Source organism: Ambystoma mexicanum, chromosome 7p (genome assembly GCF_040938575.1).
Source record: "Ambystoma mexicanum isolate Mex_15411 chromosome 7p, UKY_AmexF1_1, whole genome shotgun sequence".
NCBI classification, from domain to species: Eukaryota; Metazoa; Chordata; class Amphibia; order Caudata; family Ambystomatidae; genus Ambystoma; species Ambystoma mexicanum.
The window spans coordinates 295,517,966-295,536,195 of NC_090939.1; the positions used below are offsets into that span (position 1 = coordinate 295,517,966).

An 18,230-nucleotide genomic window follows, 5' to 3' on the forward strand; every position below is an offset into this window, starting at 1 on the left:
ACCTCACCATTCTTCTTCAAGAAGTAGAAGAACTACTGAAAAAAGAAGCTATAGAAGCTGTCCCCCTATCTCAGGTAACAGAAGGTATTTATTCAGTGTACTTCCTTGTACCCAAAAAGGACCCCCAACCATGCGCCCTGTATTAGATCTGCGCCCAGCGAACAACTTTGTCAAACCCCAAAAGTTTCGTATGGTGACCTTGCAGGAAGTAATCCCACTGTTATCACAAGAGGATTACATGACAACGCTAGACATGAAAGATGCATACTTTCATATTTTAATGTTGCCAGCACACAGAAAATACCTCAGGTTCAAGATAGGGAACAAACACTACCAATTCAGAGTACTACCCTTCGGGATAGCTTCTGCACCGAGGGTATTCACAAAAGTACTGGCAGTAGCAGCGGCCCACCTGCGCAGGCTATCCATCCCAGTATACCCTTACCTCGACGACTGGCTCATAACCGGGGATTCTTACGAGACATGCTTCTCCAATACCCAAAAGACCGTAGACCTTTTGTACCAACTGGGCTTCTCCATCAACGAAAAGAAGTCCAGCTTAGACCCCAGCCAAGTCAAACAATTTTTAGGGGCTCTAATTCAAACAAAGGAAGGCCTTGTCTTCCCCTCCAACGAGAGGGTCCAAAACATGCTGTTTCAGATCCCCCATTATGTAGCAGGTCGAGAGGTGACGGTACGCAAGGCTATGCGCTTGCTAGGGATGATGGCGTCATGTATTTATTTGGTACCTCGCGCGCGCCTGCGCATGCTCCCAATGCAGGAGTGGCTCAACAGCCAGTAGTGTCAGGCCAGCGGACAATGGGACGATCTAGTGGTGGTCTCGCAGGCCTTAGTTCTCTCGCTGCGGTGGTGGACAAAAGAAAACCTGTTAGGGAAGACTTTTGCCACACCCGCAGTGGAAGCCACTCTCACCACAGACGCATCCCTCACAGGATGGGGGGCTCACCTATCCCATCAGACTGCTCACGGAGCGTGGACTCCGAGTTTAGCATCCAAGCATATAAACCTGCTGGAACTACTAGCGGTGTTCAAAGCACTGAAAGCCTTTCAGGAACACCTACAAGGAAAGACAGTGATGGTCCTCACAGACAGCACCACAGCCATGTACTACCTCAACAAGCAAGGGGGCACTCACTCTCCAGGACTGTCCAAGCTGTCCCAGAACATCTGGAAGTGGGCTCTCAAACACATGTTCCTACTATCACAACATGTACCAGGGGAACTCAATCTGCTAGCAGATGAACTCAGCAGAGACTTCCCCCTGCCCGAAGAGTACGAATGGCAATTGCACGAAGACATCGTCTTAGACGTCTTCACGCAATGGGGATTCCCGGAAATAGACCTGTTAGCAACTATAGAAAACTCACAATGCCAAAGTTACGCCTCCAGGTACCCCCAGAACCAGTCCAAGGGGAACGGTCTGTCGATTCAATGGTCAGGGAAATTTGTTTCTCCAGCATGGGGTCTGGCATGGATTCACATGCTCATGAATATTCCCCGTCGTCAGGCTGGGAATCCTCGGTAAAGAAAAAACCAGTATCAGTTTCGTTTCTGATCTGTCTTTCGTAGTAATAACCAATCACTGGTCTCTGCGTCATACTGACCACAGCCAATGACTGCCCTCTACCTAAGCACCGCCTCTGGCAGCCATCTTCAGATTTTTACCGCACGTTCATGTGTTGGGATCCTCGTGCTATTGCTCTCGAGCGTTAGTGCTTTTTTTCGCGCTTTTTCACAAAAAAAACTTCGATACTTTCGGTCAAAAGAGCCTCAAGCTCCACCGATCCTACATCCGATCAACGGGGACCCGTGTCGGATTCATCTGTGCCCCTCAAGGGTGAAGATTTCGTCGAGCTACGCTTCGGAGGACTCCTGAAGCTTCTCAGGCCCGGTCTCGGAGATGGCCCAGGAGAAGGGAAGCTCGACGCCCGGAAAGCTGTTCAGGGTCTGCCCTGGATGCCAGCTGCAGAACGTCTTCAAGGAGGACGAACACTCTTTCTGCCTTTACTGCCTTCATGAGGACAAGACGCACGTGGAGAAGGACTGTGCGTTTTGCGGCAACATGTCGGAACGGACCATGAAGGACCGCCATCAACGTCTCGCCAACTGGCTGGAGGGTAAGAGCCCGTCTGGCGAGAAGAAGAAATCCGAGCGGTCTTCTAAGACCTTTGAGGGCGCCCCGGCGACGGGGGCCCAACATAAGGCCAAGCACCGCGAGTCCGCTGGCACCGGGAGCGCCGAACGGTCGGGCTCTACGGGCGCCAGGCAGGGCGCACCCTCCCCGGCACCATCAACCACGAGCCAACGCTCTGGGTCGGGTAAGAGGAAGGCCAAGCACCTGGCGAAGCTCCTGGAGAGGCCCCGGTCGAGCTCTAAGGCAGAGGAGGAGCGTGGCAGTGCCCCCTCCCTCAAGGATAAGGCGGTGAGCGCACCTAAGGTGGTGAAGGCCTTGATCCATCCGACCAAGCCCTCTATCGAAACGGTCGCGGCGGCCCTGGCTCAGCCTGTGGTGGCTACACCAGTGGTGGCGACCTCAGGGCCCAGAATCTCCCTGCCTCCTCGGAGGGAGTCTTCCTTTGTGCCCATCGATAGGACCCCCGTGAAACCCTCCGTGGGGAAGAAGAAAGGGGGGCAGGGCGTCGTCGTAGATTCGGCCTCAACCTCAGAAGAGGAGCTGATCGAGGTCTTAAGCCACGGCCTAGGCGTGGAAGAAGGCCAGCCCGTCGGAATGGACCCCGACGCAGGTGACGACGACGACGTCGAGGATACCGACGGGGCCCCTGCTCGCCCGTCGGATTCCCCTCTGCCAGCGCCGCAAGACAACTCGGCGGCCATTTTGTTGGCCATACAGTCCTTATGCTCCGAGGTAAGGACGAGGCTACCGTTACCGACGGAGGAACCTCTCCCGTCGGGGGATCCAGAACCGGGACCTTCTGGTGTTCCCCCTACCAAGAAAAGAAGGATCCATCCACCACCTCCTTTTCAACCGTCGCGCCCCGTCCACCCGAGGGGACGATACGGGGACTGACACGGCAGCGACGGGTACGGACGACGAGGCATACGACGAGGATTTTCCGTCGTCGCCTCCCACCAGGGCTTCTCCGCCCGACGAGATCGGATCTTTCCACTCCATGATCTCCAGGGCGTCCGAGCTTTTCCAACTCTGCCCTGAGGAGAAGAAAAAGGAAGGCTTCCTTTATCAGCGGCGCGAGGCCAAGAGGAAGACGGTCCTCGCAGTGCCTCTGTTGGACGACATTTGGGATGAGGGCCTTTCCCTCCTCAAGAACCCTTCCACGACGCCAGCTAGAAGAGACCGGTACGAGAAAAAGTACCGGGTCCCGGACACGGCCCCCCTATGCCTCCGGGCGCAGCCTACCCCGGACTCCGTCGTCTCCGCGGCAGCCAGGAAGAAAGCGGGGGGGGGTGCGGCCTCCACATCGACTTCCCCGCCGGACGGCGAGGGAAAGAAATTGGATGCTATGGGACGTAGAGTCATCTCGTCGGCAGCGACGACGATTAAAGCGGCCAACGCCTTGGCTATCGTGGCCCGCTACGACAGGGAGCTCTGGTACAAGATAGCTCCCCTGCTGGATTTTCTGCCGGACGACAAGAGGGCGGAGGCCCTTGAGATCCTGCAGGAAGGTGAGGTGGCGTCGGACCACGCCATCACCGTGGCGACGGACATCGCCGACACTGGGTTCCGCCAGCTGGGCAACGGCGTTTGCATTCGATGTCGTGGATGGCTCAAAGCTACGGACTTTCGGCAGGACGTCCAGACCAGAGTCCTGGAAATGCCCTTCGACGGGAACAACCTGTTTGGGAAGACAGTGGACGATTCCCTTCAGGCCATCAAGGCGGATACTGAGACGGCCAGGCCCCTTGGAGTCATGCAGCAACGACGAACGCCAATTCGGAGCAGCGGAGGCAAGGGCGCCTCCAAAGGTTCCGGCGGCGGTTTCGCTTCCTACCGTCAAGCGGCCCGCTCGTCGTCGCAAGAGGCCTACAGAGGACGAGGCAAGTCTAGCGGACCCCGCCGTCGTCGCCAAGGAGGTCAAGGCGGCAAGGCCGCGTCCAAGCAGGATTGAACCGGCCGTGGGGTCGGGCCCCCACCGAAGCACCCCGGTGGGAGGCCGGCTGGCGGGCTTCGTCAGCGTGTGGGAGTCCATCTCCACCGACCGTTGGGTGCTGGACGCCCTGGCCCGGGGCCACGCGCTCGAGTTTCTAAGAAGGTGCCCGCGCGTCCCCCCCGTGGCCAGGAAAGAACTTCACGTCCCTCAACTTCTCCTGGAGGTAAAGGCGATGCTCAGAAAGGGCGCCATCGAACTCGTCCCAAAGAGGCTTCGGGGCTCCGGAGTCTACTCGCGATACTTCCTCGTGAAGAAGAAGACGGGAGGATGGCGCCCCATCCTAGACCTGCGACGTCTGAACAAGTTCATCAAGGCGCAGAAGTTCCGGATGGTCACCCTCCAGCACGTCCTGGGTCAGCTGGAGGAAGGAGACTTCCTATCGTCGTTGGATTTGGAGGATGCCTACTTCCACATTCCCATCCTAAAGGGGCACCGAAAATTCCTCAGATTCGTGGTCCAAGGGCGTCATTACCAGTTCAAAGCCCTTCCCTTCGGACTACGGTCGGCACCCAGGGTATTCACCAAGTGCCTCGCACCGGTGGCGGCGCAGCTGCGCCGCGAGGGGATTCACGTCTACCCCTACCTGGACGACTGGCTCATCCGCGCCAAGACGAGGGAGCTCGCCGTGGTCCACACGGCAAGGACCGTCCAACTCCTCACGGACCTGGGATTCTCCGTGAACTACGCCAAATCCCACCTGGTGCGCGCTCAAGTCGCACTGTTTCTGGGAGCGAGGCTCGACACAGTGTCCCTTCTGGCCTCCCCGTCGGAGGAGAGGACCAGGACCATCTTGGGCAAGGTGCAACGGATGTTGGTGGCCGACGCGGCCAAGGTGAGGTCCATCAAGTCCCTCCTCGGGATGATGTCTTCCTGCATCTACCTCATTCCCATGTGCAGGCTCCGGATGCGCCCGTTGCAAGAATTCCTGGATGCGCGCTGGATCCAGACGACGGGCAGCTTCGAGGAAAGGATCAAGCTCGACGAGAGTTTCCGACGAGCGATACGGTGGTGGGGCACCCGCGCGCATCTGACGGCGGGCATGGACTTCCAGACCCCAGCCCACCAGGAGACTGTGACCACGGATGCCTCCCTGGAAGGGTGGGGAGCGCACACCGAAAATCTGCACGCAAGGGGACTCTGGCTCCCGACGGAGAAGTCCCTGCATATCAACGTCCTGGAGCTCCGTGCAGTGTTTTGGGCCCTCAGGTCCTTCCTTCCGTCCCTCAAGGGCAAGGTGGTGAGGATCTTCACCGACAACACCACCACCATGTTTTACATCAGGAAACAGGGCGGAACCAGGTCCCCAGCGCTGTCCAAGGAGGTGCGGGACCTGTGGCATTGGGCCGTCGCCCAAGGGATTTTTCTGGTGCCGTTTCATCTGGCAGGGATAAAAAACACCATCGCCGACTCACTCAGCAGGGAGCTGCGCTCGTGCCACGAGTGGGAACTACGGCAGGATCTGGTGGATCGCCTCTTCCGACGGTGGGGCACACCCCAGATCGACCTGTTGGCGACGGCGACGAACACCAAGTGCCGGAGGTTTCCCCAGACGAGGAGCATGGGCGATGCTTTCTCGTTCCCCTGGGAGGGCCTGTTCCTCTACGCGTTCCCTCCCTTGCCTCTGCTAATCCGGCTCGTCAACCAGCTCAAGAGGTCACGGTGCAGGATGATCCTCGTCGCACCTGCGTGGCCGAGGCAGATATGGTTCCCGGACCTTCTGGACTTGTCAGCGTCCCCGCCGATCAAGCTGCCGGCGGACGCGGATCTACTCTCCAGGGAAGGAGGCGCCATCCTCCACCACGACCCGAAGTCGCTGAACTTGCAGGCCTGGCTCCTGCAGCGCTAGAGTTTGGAGGATACGACATACCGGCCGATTGCAGAGAGGTTCTTGCAAAGGCCAGGGCGTCCTCGACTCTTAAATGCTACGGACACAAATGGAAGAGGTTCTCTGTCTGGTGCCACGCACAGAAGATTAACCCTCTACGGATTACGGCTCCCCAAGTACTGCCGTACCTGCTGACGCTGGCCAAAGCTGGTCTGGCACACGCGTCCATCAAGATTCATCTTGCTGCGATCTCCCGATACACCAGAACCACGGGGCGGACGTCCTTGTGGTCTCATCGTCTGGTGAAAGAGTTCATGAAGGGACTGTTCAGATCGTTCCCGCCGGTGAAGGCTCCGGCCCCGGCGTGGGAGCTCAACGTGGTGCTGACCAAGCTCATGGGACCTCCGTTCGAGCCTCTGCACTCGGCCCCGTTGAAGTTTCTATCGTGGAAAACAGCTTTTCTTGTGGCCATCACCTCCGCACGACGAGTGGGAGAGATCCAGGCCCTTTCCTGCAAGGCCCCGTACTTGACTTTCCACGACACGAGGGTAGTGCTCAGGACGCACCCCTCCTTCATGCCCAAGGTACCGTCGGACTTCCATCTCAACGAACCCTTGGTGTTACCTGTGTTCTTCCCGTCGCCTTCATCGCCGGCTGAGAGGACTTTGCACTCGCTGGATGTAGCTAGAGCGCTGAAGTTCTACGTGGACCGCACGAAGGGTTTTCGGAAGACGTCACAACTCTTTGTGAACTTTGGACCTGTCAATCAGGGGAAGGCTCTCTCGAAGGCTTCCATCTCCAGATGGCTCTCCGGCTGTATCATGTGCTGTCACCGGTTGGCAAACCGACCGCTGCCTGGCCGTCCGAGAGCCCATTCCACCAGAGCGATCGCAGCTACCACGGCGTTCCTATCTGGTGTGCCCCTGCTGGACATATGCAGGGCTGCTACGTGGAGGTCGACGCACACCTTCACGAAATTCTACTGCGTCGACCGGGATTCCAGGGAGGAGTCCAGGGTCGGCCAAGCAGTGCTGCGCAACCTGTTCGCCTGAGGTGAGCCTGGTGAGGAGGTAAGATGCTTAATGTTGAGTTGATGTGATGCTTAATGTTGAGCCTTTGCCACCTCCCGTGGTTGTGCATGTGTGTACTGCTATGTATTCTTTATTCATGAGCATGTGAATCCATGCCAGACCCCATGCTGGAGAAGGAACAAGTTACTTACCTGTAACTGTTGTTCTCCAGCATGGGTCTGGCATGGATTCACATGCGAACCCTCCCGCCTACCCCTCTGCGGCTCTTCACTTGGTCATACTGCCACTTCACGTGCTTCCAAATCTGAAGATGGCTGCCAGAGGCGGTGCTTAGGTAGAGGGCAGTCATTGGCTGTGGTCAGTATGACGCAGAGACCAGTGATTGGTTATTACTACGAAAGACAGATCAGAAACGAAACTGATACTGGTTTTTTCTTTACCGAGGATTCCCAGCCTGACGGGGAATATTCATGAGCATGTGAATCCATGCCAGACCCATGCTGGAGAACAACAGTTACAGGTAAGTAACTTGTTCCTTACGCCTTTCCCCCGACTCCCCTTCTCAACAAAGTGGTGCACAAGATGCACCAGGAGCAGGTTACCATGATACTAGTGGCCCCAATGTGGGCTCGGCAGCCATGATTCGCTCACTTGGAGATGTCCCTATCTCCCCCAGTGAAACTTCCCTGCCCGTACAACATGCTGTCACAGGACCAGGGCAGGACACTGCACCCATGCCCTCAGACCATGAACTTAGCAGCCTGGCTCCTGAGATCGTAGAATTTGGACATTTACAACTCCCGCAGAGATGTATGGACATCCTCGGGGAATCCAGAAAACCGAATACTCACCACTGCTATTCTAGCAAGTGGAAAAGATTTGTCATCTGGTGTAGAATTAAGAGCATCAACCCAGTTGACTGCTCTCCCACTAACATTGTCCTATACTTGACCCATTTACTGGATTCAGGTCTAGTGTTCAATTCCATTAAGGTCCACCTAGCGGCACTTTCTGCATACACCACTTCCCAACTTAAAGTGTCGTGGTGGAAGATACCAGTTATCAAGGCCTTCATGGAGGGGGTAAAGAGAATACATCCTCCAATAGCTAACCCAGCTCCCGGATGGGACCTAAATGTGGTACTTTCAAGACTCATGGGCCCTCCTTTCGAACCCATGCACAAGGCAACTCTTAAAGACCTCACTCTTAATAGCTGTCACCTCCATTAGGAGAGTAAGTGAACTACAGGCTCTTTCTGTACTAGACCCCTTCGTAACAGTTCACAAAGATAAAGTGGTTCTACGCACACACCCAAGGTTTGCACCAAAATTCATATCGAAATTTCATGTAAACCAGTCAATAGAACTACCAACGTTCTTTCAAAACCCTTCCAGCTTGGAAGAAAAAAGTCTGCATACACTGGATGTACGCAGAGCTGTCATGTTCTACATGGAAAGAACCAGACCACTGAGAAAGACTAATCGGTTCTTTGTCTCGGTGGCAGCAGGAAGAGAAGGAGATGCAGTTTCAAAGTCCACTATATCTAGATGGATTGTTCAATGCATCACTCTCTGTTTCTCTCTTGCTAAGAGAGAACTACCCTTCAAGCCAAGAGCACATTCCACTCGAGGCACTGGGGCTTCCATAGCATTCATTGCAAATGTTCCCCTTGAGTCCATCTGCAAAGCGGCTACCTGGAGTTCTGTGCACACCTTTACAAAACACTGCTGTCTAGATACACACTCTAGATCTGACTCCCAGGTGGGACAGGCAGTATTAAGACATCTTTTCTCTACTGTTCCTTCTCATAACCCACCGCCAACTCCGGGTACTGCTCGCTAGTCTATGCACAGCATGTGATTCTAAGCAGATTAACAAACATCAGAAGAGAATGCATTACTTACCGTAAAAGCATTTCTGATGGTTGTATCTGCTTAGATTCACATGCGCCCACCCTTCCTCCCCGCTCGGATGGAAGGAACATAGACATCCTTTTCTATATATTTCTGTACTCACTCACGTCTAGAAGGCTCCCTCAGGGCAGAAAAATACAAACAGAGGGACCTCGACGCGTGAGGGATTGTGGGTACAACGCACGTCACTATAGGGATAGTGTTAGACACGCCTTGTCGACGTCCCCTTTTTCGACTACGAAAAACAAAATGCAATACTCCGCAGTGACCACTGGATGTCGGACCTATGCACAGCATGTGAATCTAAGCAGATACAACCATCAGAAATGCTTTTACGGTAAGTAATGCATTGTCATTCATGAGCATGTGAATCCATGCCAGACCCCATGCTGGAGAAGGAACAAGTTACCTGTAACTGTTGTTCTCCAGCGTGGGTCTGGCATGGATTCACATGCGAACCCTCCCGCCTACCCCTCTGCGGCTCTTCACTTGGTCATACTGCCACTTCACGTGCTACCAAATCTGAAGATGGCTGCCAGAAGCGGGGCTTAGGGAGACGGCAGTCATTGGCTGTGGTCAGTATGACGCAGAGATCAGTGATTGGTTACTACTACGAAAGACCGATCAGAAACGAAACTGATACTGATTTTTTTCTTTACCGAGGATTCCCAGCCTGACGACGGGGAATATTCATGAGCATGTGAATCCATTCCAGACCCACGCTGGAGAACAGTTACAGGTAAGTAACTTGTTCCTTATTAACTCCATTAGAAAATGATGACCAAAAATCCCATGTCATTAATGCCTTCTTTCCATAAAAAATGATTTCCCATTGGGTATGCAGTTTTCTAAATCTCTGCCCAAATTGGGTGTTTGAATATTTAGTCATATTGTTTCTTTCAAAGCGATTTAACAAGCTGCCTTTGTTTTTAAGACATGTCCAGGGCTTGATCAGTATGCAATCAAGAAATTTGCTGAAGCATTTGAAGCTGTTCCACGAGCACTGGCAGAGAATTCTGGAGTAAAAGCCAATGAGGTCCTCTCAAAACTGTATGCAGTTCATCAAGAAGGCAACAAAAACATGGGATTTGATATAGAGGTAAATGTTTTACTGTGCGCTTACTTGTTTTGAATACCATTTTATGATTATGCAACACTGACCAGCCTTGGCAAACAAATTTAAGTTACTGTTTAGAAAGATTTTTTTCTGCTTTCCCTCCATAGATCTAAATGGTACATCCCAACTTGTTGCTGTTGTCTGTAGCCTGTGTGGACTAGGTGGCAAGGGAAGACTTTTTTTCTCCACTTACCTTGCTAAGTTCATGTGTTTTGGGGGCACTGATCGTTCCCTATGGCTATCTGTGCAGGAGCACTCCTTTCTCCATTGTAAAATTCAGTTTGTTTTTCCTGCAAACATCACCTTACTGAGAAGTCCGGCATGGACAATTTGTCCCTAACAAATTTATTTGTAACTTTGTGGTTACTTTAATTATGCTAAATTATGTTAGGTTAAAGGTTCTTATACCGTGCACCATTGCCTGCGTGGTTTCTTGGCGCACTGCGGATATGTAAAGCAGAGGGAGAACGAGAGGTAAGTTGGGACTGAGGGCGAGAAAGAGCTGTGATTTGGTGTTGGCAGCTTCAGTTTGGTCGACACAGTTCACTGAGCGTAGGTGTGTTTTCCAGTTGGGAGCTGCCATGTGCTGTTGGGCGAGGCTGTGTGGTTGGTTTTGTTGTGGTATAGTGAAGTGCGTGCTGTTTGTTGTGCTGTAGAGGTATGGTTGTTTAGTTCAGAATTTGAGAGGTGTATGCAGAAGGGCGACTTTATAATGGGGTTGGTTAGTGGAGGTGCTCTTTCCTACCCCTGCTTTTATGACTGTCCCATATCCCTTCCCCTGTCGTACATTCTAGTGTGCTGTAATTACTGCCCCTACAGTGTATGCAGAAGTGTGGGTTTTTAGTATGGTAATTTAGTAGCAGTAACCTTTCTACCCCCAGTGTTGCGATTAAGCGACACACATTTCCCTTCACCTTTAGTACATTTTGCTGTGCAGCAATTACCTCCCTCACGGGTTCCTCTGCGGGGGTGGGGGGTGTTCCCTGTGACATGCTGCCCATATGCTCCAAGATCGGGACACCTCTTGCTCCTCTGTTTCAATCTTGGGTCCTCCATCAGTGGTCCAGTTAAGTCGGGCCCATCTCCCTCCCCCGTTTTCCCTTTGACCCTCTATAGGGAGAAACACTTAGAAGTGGAATAAAGCAACTAAGGGAAAACACTTAGATTTGAAACATAGGAGCTGTATGGAGACCCCCTAGAACTGGCACATAGTGCTAGAGCGGTAAAATGCCTAATTCTGAGAAACAGCAGTAGGTAGAAAACACCCAGACTTGAGATACTTGGCAAGTGGGGGGGAAACCGCCTAAATTCTTTTTTTTATTTGTGTTTAATCAAAAAAAAGATTTTTACAAAAGAGAAGAACCGAACTTCTAGTAAGCACATGTTGGAAAATAATCCTGAAGAGAAACTTTCAAGAAGTCGGAAGCCGGTTAAGAAGATCAAAAGATTGAGTATCAAATGTCAGCCTAAAATAGGCAGTCTTAGAGTGCAGTTTGTTGCCCTAGGCTTTGTTGATGGAATGTGTTGAAGGATTTTGAATACCGCGGTTTGCCAGGAAGCTCGGTCTTCTCCTATCATCCTGGACCACCACTGTTCTTCGTCCATTAATAAGAGTTGATTTTGAAGTGGTTTAGGTAATGGTTTCTTATTGTAAGAGTTCCTGTACATGAAAGGAGCAGATGCCGAATAGTGTTTTATTTTTCCTTGTTGCAAAACCAGCAGTCGCTAGATAAGGAAAGACCTCTTATTGGGAGAATTTTGTTTGTTTCTAATAGTTCAATCTGGCTCTCGGAAGAAAGTTTCGTGCTGGTCTACAAGGGAATTTCGCCATATAGCCTTGTAGTTCGCTACGTTTATTTGTGTTTGGGGGAAGATGTCTCGCGGCTGCGTCCAGGGTCATTGTAAGTCCAGATCTTTGAGTTTTTTTTGTTTTTTTTAATACTGACCTGGTTTGTGATCAGGTCGTTGTCGTCACAGGTGATGGAATTCAGTATGGCTTTGTTTTCATTCCTCCAAGATGTTAAGATTTAGCATTTTGTGTCCAGCATTTCACTTCCTATCAAGGTGTATATTGACTGGTTGGTTTGAAGCATGTATTTCCTGTACAATAGCAACAAATTACAATAGTGTGCCAAAAAGCGAGAGGAGACTTGGCTCTTGTCGTATCGCTCACACCGGTGTAGCGGTGGGAAGAATCAAGACAGTCCTGCAAAAATAGGCTTCCAGCCTCGCCCAGATTTTGTGGGGAATGAATGCCATTGCCTCAGCCCCGTATGTGATAGTTGGTATAACTTTCATTTTTATAAAAGTTTAACACCGGAATGTTTGAGAATCGGCCAAATTTCAGGTAATTCGCCTTGCCTTGAGTAGCCAGTTTCTCCAGCATGGGGTCTGGCATGGATTCACATGCTCATGAATATTCCCCGTCAGGCTGAGAATCCTCGGTAAAGAAAAAATAAGTATCAGTTTTGTTTCTGATCTGTCTTTCTTAGTAGTAACCAATCACTGATCTCTGGGTCATGCTGCCCCCAGCCAATGACTGCCCTCTGCCCAGGACAAGGGTAGCTCGACGCCTGTATCCAAGCTGTTCAGGAACTGCCCTGGATGCAGGTTGCAGAATGTTTTCAAGGAGGACGAGCATTCGAGATGTTTCTACTGCCTTCATGAGGACAGGACGCACGTGGAGAAGGACTGTGCATTCTGCAAGAACCTATCGTAACGGGCCATGAGGGATCGTCGTTCCCGCCTTGCCAGCTGGCTGGAGAAGGGCCCGGCAGGTGAGAAGAAAAGGTCCGAGCGGTCTTCTAAGTCCTGTGAGGGCGCCCCGGCGATGGGGCCCAACTGAAGGAGGCGGCGGGGGCGACAGCTTCAACCTCCACTTCCCCACCTGATGGCGAAGGAAAGAAATTGGAAGCCATGGGAGCCTTCATCCCCCTCTCCGGATCTCAGGGATGACACGACAGGGAAGGATTACGACGGTGACGGGATGGACCTTCCATCACCACCCCCTCGGGCTACCCCGCCCGATGAAATTGGCTCCTTTCACGCCATGATTGCCAGGGCGTCTGAGCTCTTCCAGCTCTGCCCCGAGGAACAGAAGAAGGAAGGTTTCCTCTATCAACGGCAAGAGGCCAAGAGAAAGACGGTCCTCGCGGTACCGTTACTCGACGATATCTGGGACGAGAGACTTGCGGTCCTGAAGAACCCGTCCACAACGCCTGCCAAGAGGGACCGGTACGATAAGTACCGGGTCCCTGAGTCTGCCCCCCTAGTGCCTCAGGGCTCAGCCGACGCCGGATTCGGTCGTCTCAGCGGCGGCCAAGAAGGCGGCGGGGGCGACAGCTTCAACCTCCACTTCCCCACCTGATGGCGAAGGAAAGAAATTGGAAGCCATGGGGCGACGGGTCATCTGTCGGTGGCGTCGACAATTAAAGCGGCTAACGCCTTAGCGATTGTGGCCCGTTACGACAGGGAGCTATGGTACAAGATGGCTCCCCTACTGGACTTCATACCAGACGACAAGAGGGCGGAGGCCCTAGAGATTATGCAGCAAGGTGAGGTGGCGTCGGACCACGCCATAACGGTGGCAACGGACATTGCCGACACCGGGTTTCGCCAGTTAGGCAACAGTGTTTGCTTTCGACGAGGCTGGCTCAAGGCGACAGACTTCCATCGGGACGTGCAGACCAGGGTGTTGGACATGCCATTCGACGGCAACAACCTGTTTGGGAAACTGGTAGATCGAGTCGCTGCAGGCCATCAAGGCCGACAGACAGCCCGAGCCCTTTCGGAGCTCCGGAGGCAGACGGGGGGGCCCTCAAAGAGATCAGGCGGTGGTTCCTCTACGTACCGCCAGGCGGCCCGCTCGTCGTCCCAGGAGGCCTACAAAGGTTGCGGCAAACAAGGAGGATCTCGTCGCCGCCAAGGAGGACAAGGCTGCCTCCAAGCAAGATTGAACGGCTGTAGCGTTGGGCCCCCACCGAAGCACCCCTGTGGGAGGCCGGCTGGTGAAGTTAGTCAGCGTGTGGGAGTCCATCTCCACCGATCATTGGGTGCTGGATGCTCTGGCCCACGGGCGCACTCTCGAATTCCAAAAGAAGTGTCCCCGCATTCCTCCCGTGGCCAGGAAGGAAAATCGCACCCCTCAACTGCTGTTGGAGGTAAAGGCGATGCTCAAGAAAGGTGCCATCAAGCTTGTCCCCAAGAGGCTCCGGGGCTCCGGAGTATACTCAAGATACTTCCTCGTCAGAAAGAAGACAGGCGGTTGGCGCCCCATCCTGGACCTATGTCGGTTGAACAAATGCATCAAGGCACAGAAGTTCAGGATGGTCACTCTCCAGCACGTGCTGGGACAGCTGGAGGAGGGCGACTTCCTGTCGTCGTTGGACTTGGAGGATGCTTACTTCCACATCCCCATCCTAAAAGGACCCCGAAAGTTCCTCAAATTCATAGTTCAAGGACGCCACTACCAATTCAGAGCTCTGCCATTCGGATTGAAGTCGGCACCCAGGGTGTTCACCAAGTGCCTAGCACCAGAGGCGGCACGGCTACGCCTGCAGAGCTTCCACGTCTACCCCTACCTGGACGACTGGCTCATCCATGCAAGGACAAGAAAACTTGCCGTTGAGCACACGGCGAAGACCGTCCGCTTACTCAGAGCTGGGTTTCTCCAACTACCGGAAATCCCATCTGGTTCCGTCGCAGGTGGCACTGTTTCTGGGAGCGAAGCTCGATACAGTGGAACGATTGGCGTCTCCGGAGGAAGGGACGAAGGCCATCTTAGGCAAGATGCAACGCCTGCTAGCCACGGACGTGGCCAGGGTGAGATCCATGAAGTCCCTCCTCGGAATGATGTCCTCATGCATCTACCTAGTGCGCCTGTGCAGGCTACAGATGCGCCCTCTACAGGAGTTCCTCGATGCCTGCTGGATGCAAGCGGCGGGCAGCTTCGAAGACAAGATCCCGCTCAGCAAGGTTTTCCGTTAGGCGATTCAGTGGTGGGGCACCCGTGCACACCTCACGGCGGGCACGGACTTCCAGACCCCGGCACATCAGGAGACGGTGACGACAGACGCTTCCCTGGAGGGATGGGGTGCGCACACCTCCACGCAAGAGGCCTTTGGCTCCCAGAGGAGAGGTCTCTCCACATCAACCTCTTGGAGCTCTGTGCCGTGTTCTGGCCGCTCAAGTCGCTCCTCCCATCCCTCAAGGGCAAGGTCGTGGGGATCTTCACCGACAACACCACCACGATGTTCTACATCTGGAAGCAGGGAGGCATCAGATCCCCAGCCCTATACAAGGAGGCCCAGGATCTGTGGCACTGGGCCGCCGCCCAGGGGATGTTTCTGGTTCCCTTCCATCTGGCAGGAATAGAAGACTCCATTGCCGACTCACTCAGCAGGGAGCTGCGCTCGTGCCACGAGTGGGAACTATGCCAGGATCAAGTGGATCGGCTCTTCTAATGATGGGGCAAACCCCAGATCGACCTGTTCGCGACAAACTCCGAGTGCCAGAGGTTCGCCAGCAGGTTTCCCCAGCCGAGGAGCATGGGCGACGCTTTCTCGTTCCCCTGGGACAGCCTGTTCCTGTATGCGTTTCCTCCGTTGCCGCTGCTGCTTCGACTCATCAGCCGGCTCAAGAGGTCCCAGTGCAGAATGATCCTCGTCGCACCTGCGTGGCCGAGACAGATCTGGTTCCTGGACCTCTCAGCGTCCCCACCAGTCAAGCTGTTGACAGACGCAGCTCTTTTCTCCAGAGAGGGAGGCGCCATTCTTCATCACTACCCGGAGTCGCTGAACTTCCAGGCCTGTATCCTGCTGCACTAGAGTTTGGAGGCTACGATCTCCCGGCTGACTGCAGAGAGGTTCTTGCAAAGGCCAGGGCGTCCTCAACTCTCAAGTGCTACGGACATAAGTGGAAGAGGTTCTCTGTCTGGTGCCGTGCACAGAAGATCAACCCTCTACGGATTACGGCACCTCAAGTGCTACCATACCTACTGTCGCTGGCCAAAGCTGGACTAGCTCACGCTTCCATCAAGATGCATCTGGCGGCGATCTCCCGATACACCAGAACTACAGGACGGCCGCCCCATGTGGTCTCATCCACTGGTGAAGGAATTTATGAAGGGACTGTTCCGATCGTTCCTGCCGGTGAAGGCTCCAGCCCCGGCGTGGGAGCTCAACGTGGTGCTGACCAGGTTCATGGGGCTGCCATATGAGCCCTTGCATTCGGCTCCGTTGAAGTTACTGTCGTGGAAGACAGCGTTCCTTGTGGCCATCACCTCCGCACGACGCGTGGGAGAGATTCAGGCCCTATCCTGCAAGCCTCCATACTTGACTTTTCACGATATGAGGGTGGTGCTTAGGACGCACCCCTCTTTCATGCCCAAGGTGCCGTCAGACTTCCATCTTAATGAGCCCTTGGTGTTGCCAGTTTTCTTTCCGTCGCCTTCGTTGCTGGCCGAGAGGACTTTGCACTCGCTGGATGTAGCTAGAGCGCTGAAGTTCTACGTGGACCGAACAAAGTTTTTCGGAAGACATCACAGCTGTTTGTGAACTTTGGACCTGTGAACCAAGGGAAGGCTCTCTCGAAGGCTTCCATTTCCAGATGCCTCTCCGGCTGCATCATGCACTGTCATCGGTTGGCCAACCGACCGTTGCCCGGCCGTCAGAACCCATTCGACCAGAGCGATCGTTGCTACTACGGTGTTCTTGTCTGGTGTGCCCCTGCTGGACATCTGCAAGGCTGCTACGTGGAGGTCTAAGCACACCTTCACGAGATTCTACTGCGTCGACCGGGATTCCATGGAGGAGTCCAGAGTCGGCCAAGCAGTGCTGCGCAACCTGGTCGCCTGAAGGTGGGCCTGGTAAGGAAGTAAGAGTTGCTTGATGTTGAGTTTATGTAATGCTTAATGTTGAGCCTTTTGCCACCTCCTGTGGTTCTGCTTGTGTGTACTGCTGTGTATTCTTATATTCATGAGCATGTGAATCCATGCCAGATCCCATGCTGGAGAAGGAACAAGTTACTTACCTGTAACTGTTGTTCTCCAGCATGGGTCTGGCATGGATTCACATGCGAACCCTCCCTCCTTCCCATCTGCGGCTCTCCACCTGGTCATACTGCCACTTAACGTGCTACCAAATCTTAGGATGGCTGCCAGGGGAGGGGCTTAGGGAGAGGGCAGTCATTGGCTGGGGGCAGTATGATCCAGAGATCAGTGATTGGTCACTACTAAGAAAGACAGATCAGAAACAAAACTGATACAGATTTTTTCTTTACCGAGGATTCCCAGCCTGACGGGGAATATTCATGAGCATGTGAATCCATGCCAGACCCATGCCGGAGAACAACAGTTACAGGTAAGTAACCTGTTCCTTTGTTATTTTTTCTTTTAAGACCTTTTGCATCGTGGTTTCCTGTTTTGAGCTATCGAGATTTACTCCAAGATATTTAAACTCCCTGACTTTTTCAATTTCACATTCTTCGAGATACCACTGCAGTTTTCCTGATTTCTTGGGTGCTTTCTCAAGTGTCATCACTTTGCTTTTTTCCTGGTTAATGTCAAGGTTATTTTCTGTTATGTAGTGGTGGAGGCTGTTGAGTTGTCTCTGAAGACCGATGGGCGTTTGATCAAATAAAATGAGGTCGTCCGCGTACAGAAGTCGACTAATTTTCATGAAGGCCACTTTTGGTGGAAATTATCTGGTAGAATCTTCTGTTTGCATATAGTCTCCCATGTAGGCCATGAAAAGGGCTGGTGCTAATGGGGATTTCTGCAGAAAGGTCGACCTGCTGACTTAATCGCACTCCGAGTCATGCTGGTATGTAACGACTTGATGGGCAGAAGTATTTCTTTTGGGCACTTCCATGCTTCCAGTTGGACCAGAGGCGTGTTCTATCGACCAGGTCAAAAGCTTGCGTTAAATCGATGAATGCCACGAATAATCTCGGGCCTCCCTCCAGTACCTTCTTGCTTTTCAAGATGCTTATAGTCGGGATATTTGCCGTTGTTCCAGTGTTTCTTTTTTTTTATTATTTTTTTTAATCCTGTGGCCCATGCCTGAAATCTTTTCCGTAATGGAGCTCCGAAATCTTTTCCAATACAGTCTAAGAGTGCCATCAGTTGATAATTTGATGGCTCACTGTTTGCCTTCTTGTAAATTGGTACCATTATTGCCGATGTCCAGGATGGTGGTA

The 18,230-nt window shown here is 53.1% G+C and overlaps 1 protein-coding gene across 2 annotated transcripts in view; it reads left to right on the plus strand.

Moving 5' to 3' along the window:
* CCT8 (chaperonin containing TCP1 subunit 8) overlaps positions 1-18,230 on the plus strand; it is a 403,324-nt gene that overhangs the window by 298,819 nt on the left and 86,275 nt on the right. For both annotated transcript variants that reach the window (XM_069636365.1, XM_069636366.1), the window contains exon 13: positions 9,852-10,016. In XM_069636365.1, coding sequence (XP_069492466.1) covers positions 9,852-10,016 — 165 coding nt within the window. The remainder of the gene's footprint in view (positions 1-9,851; positions 10,017-18,230) is intronic.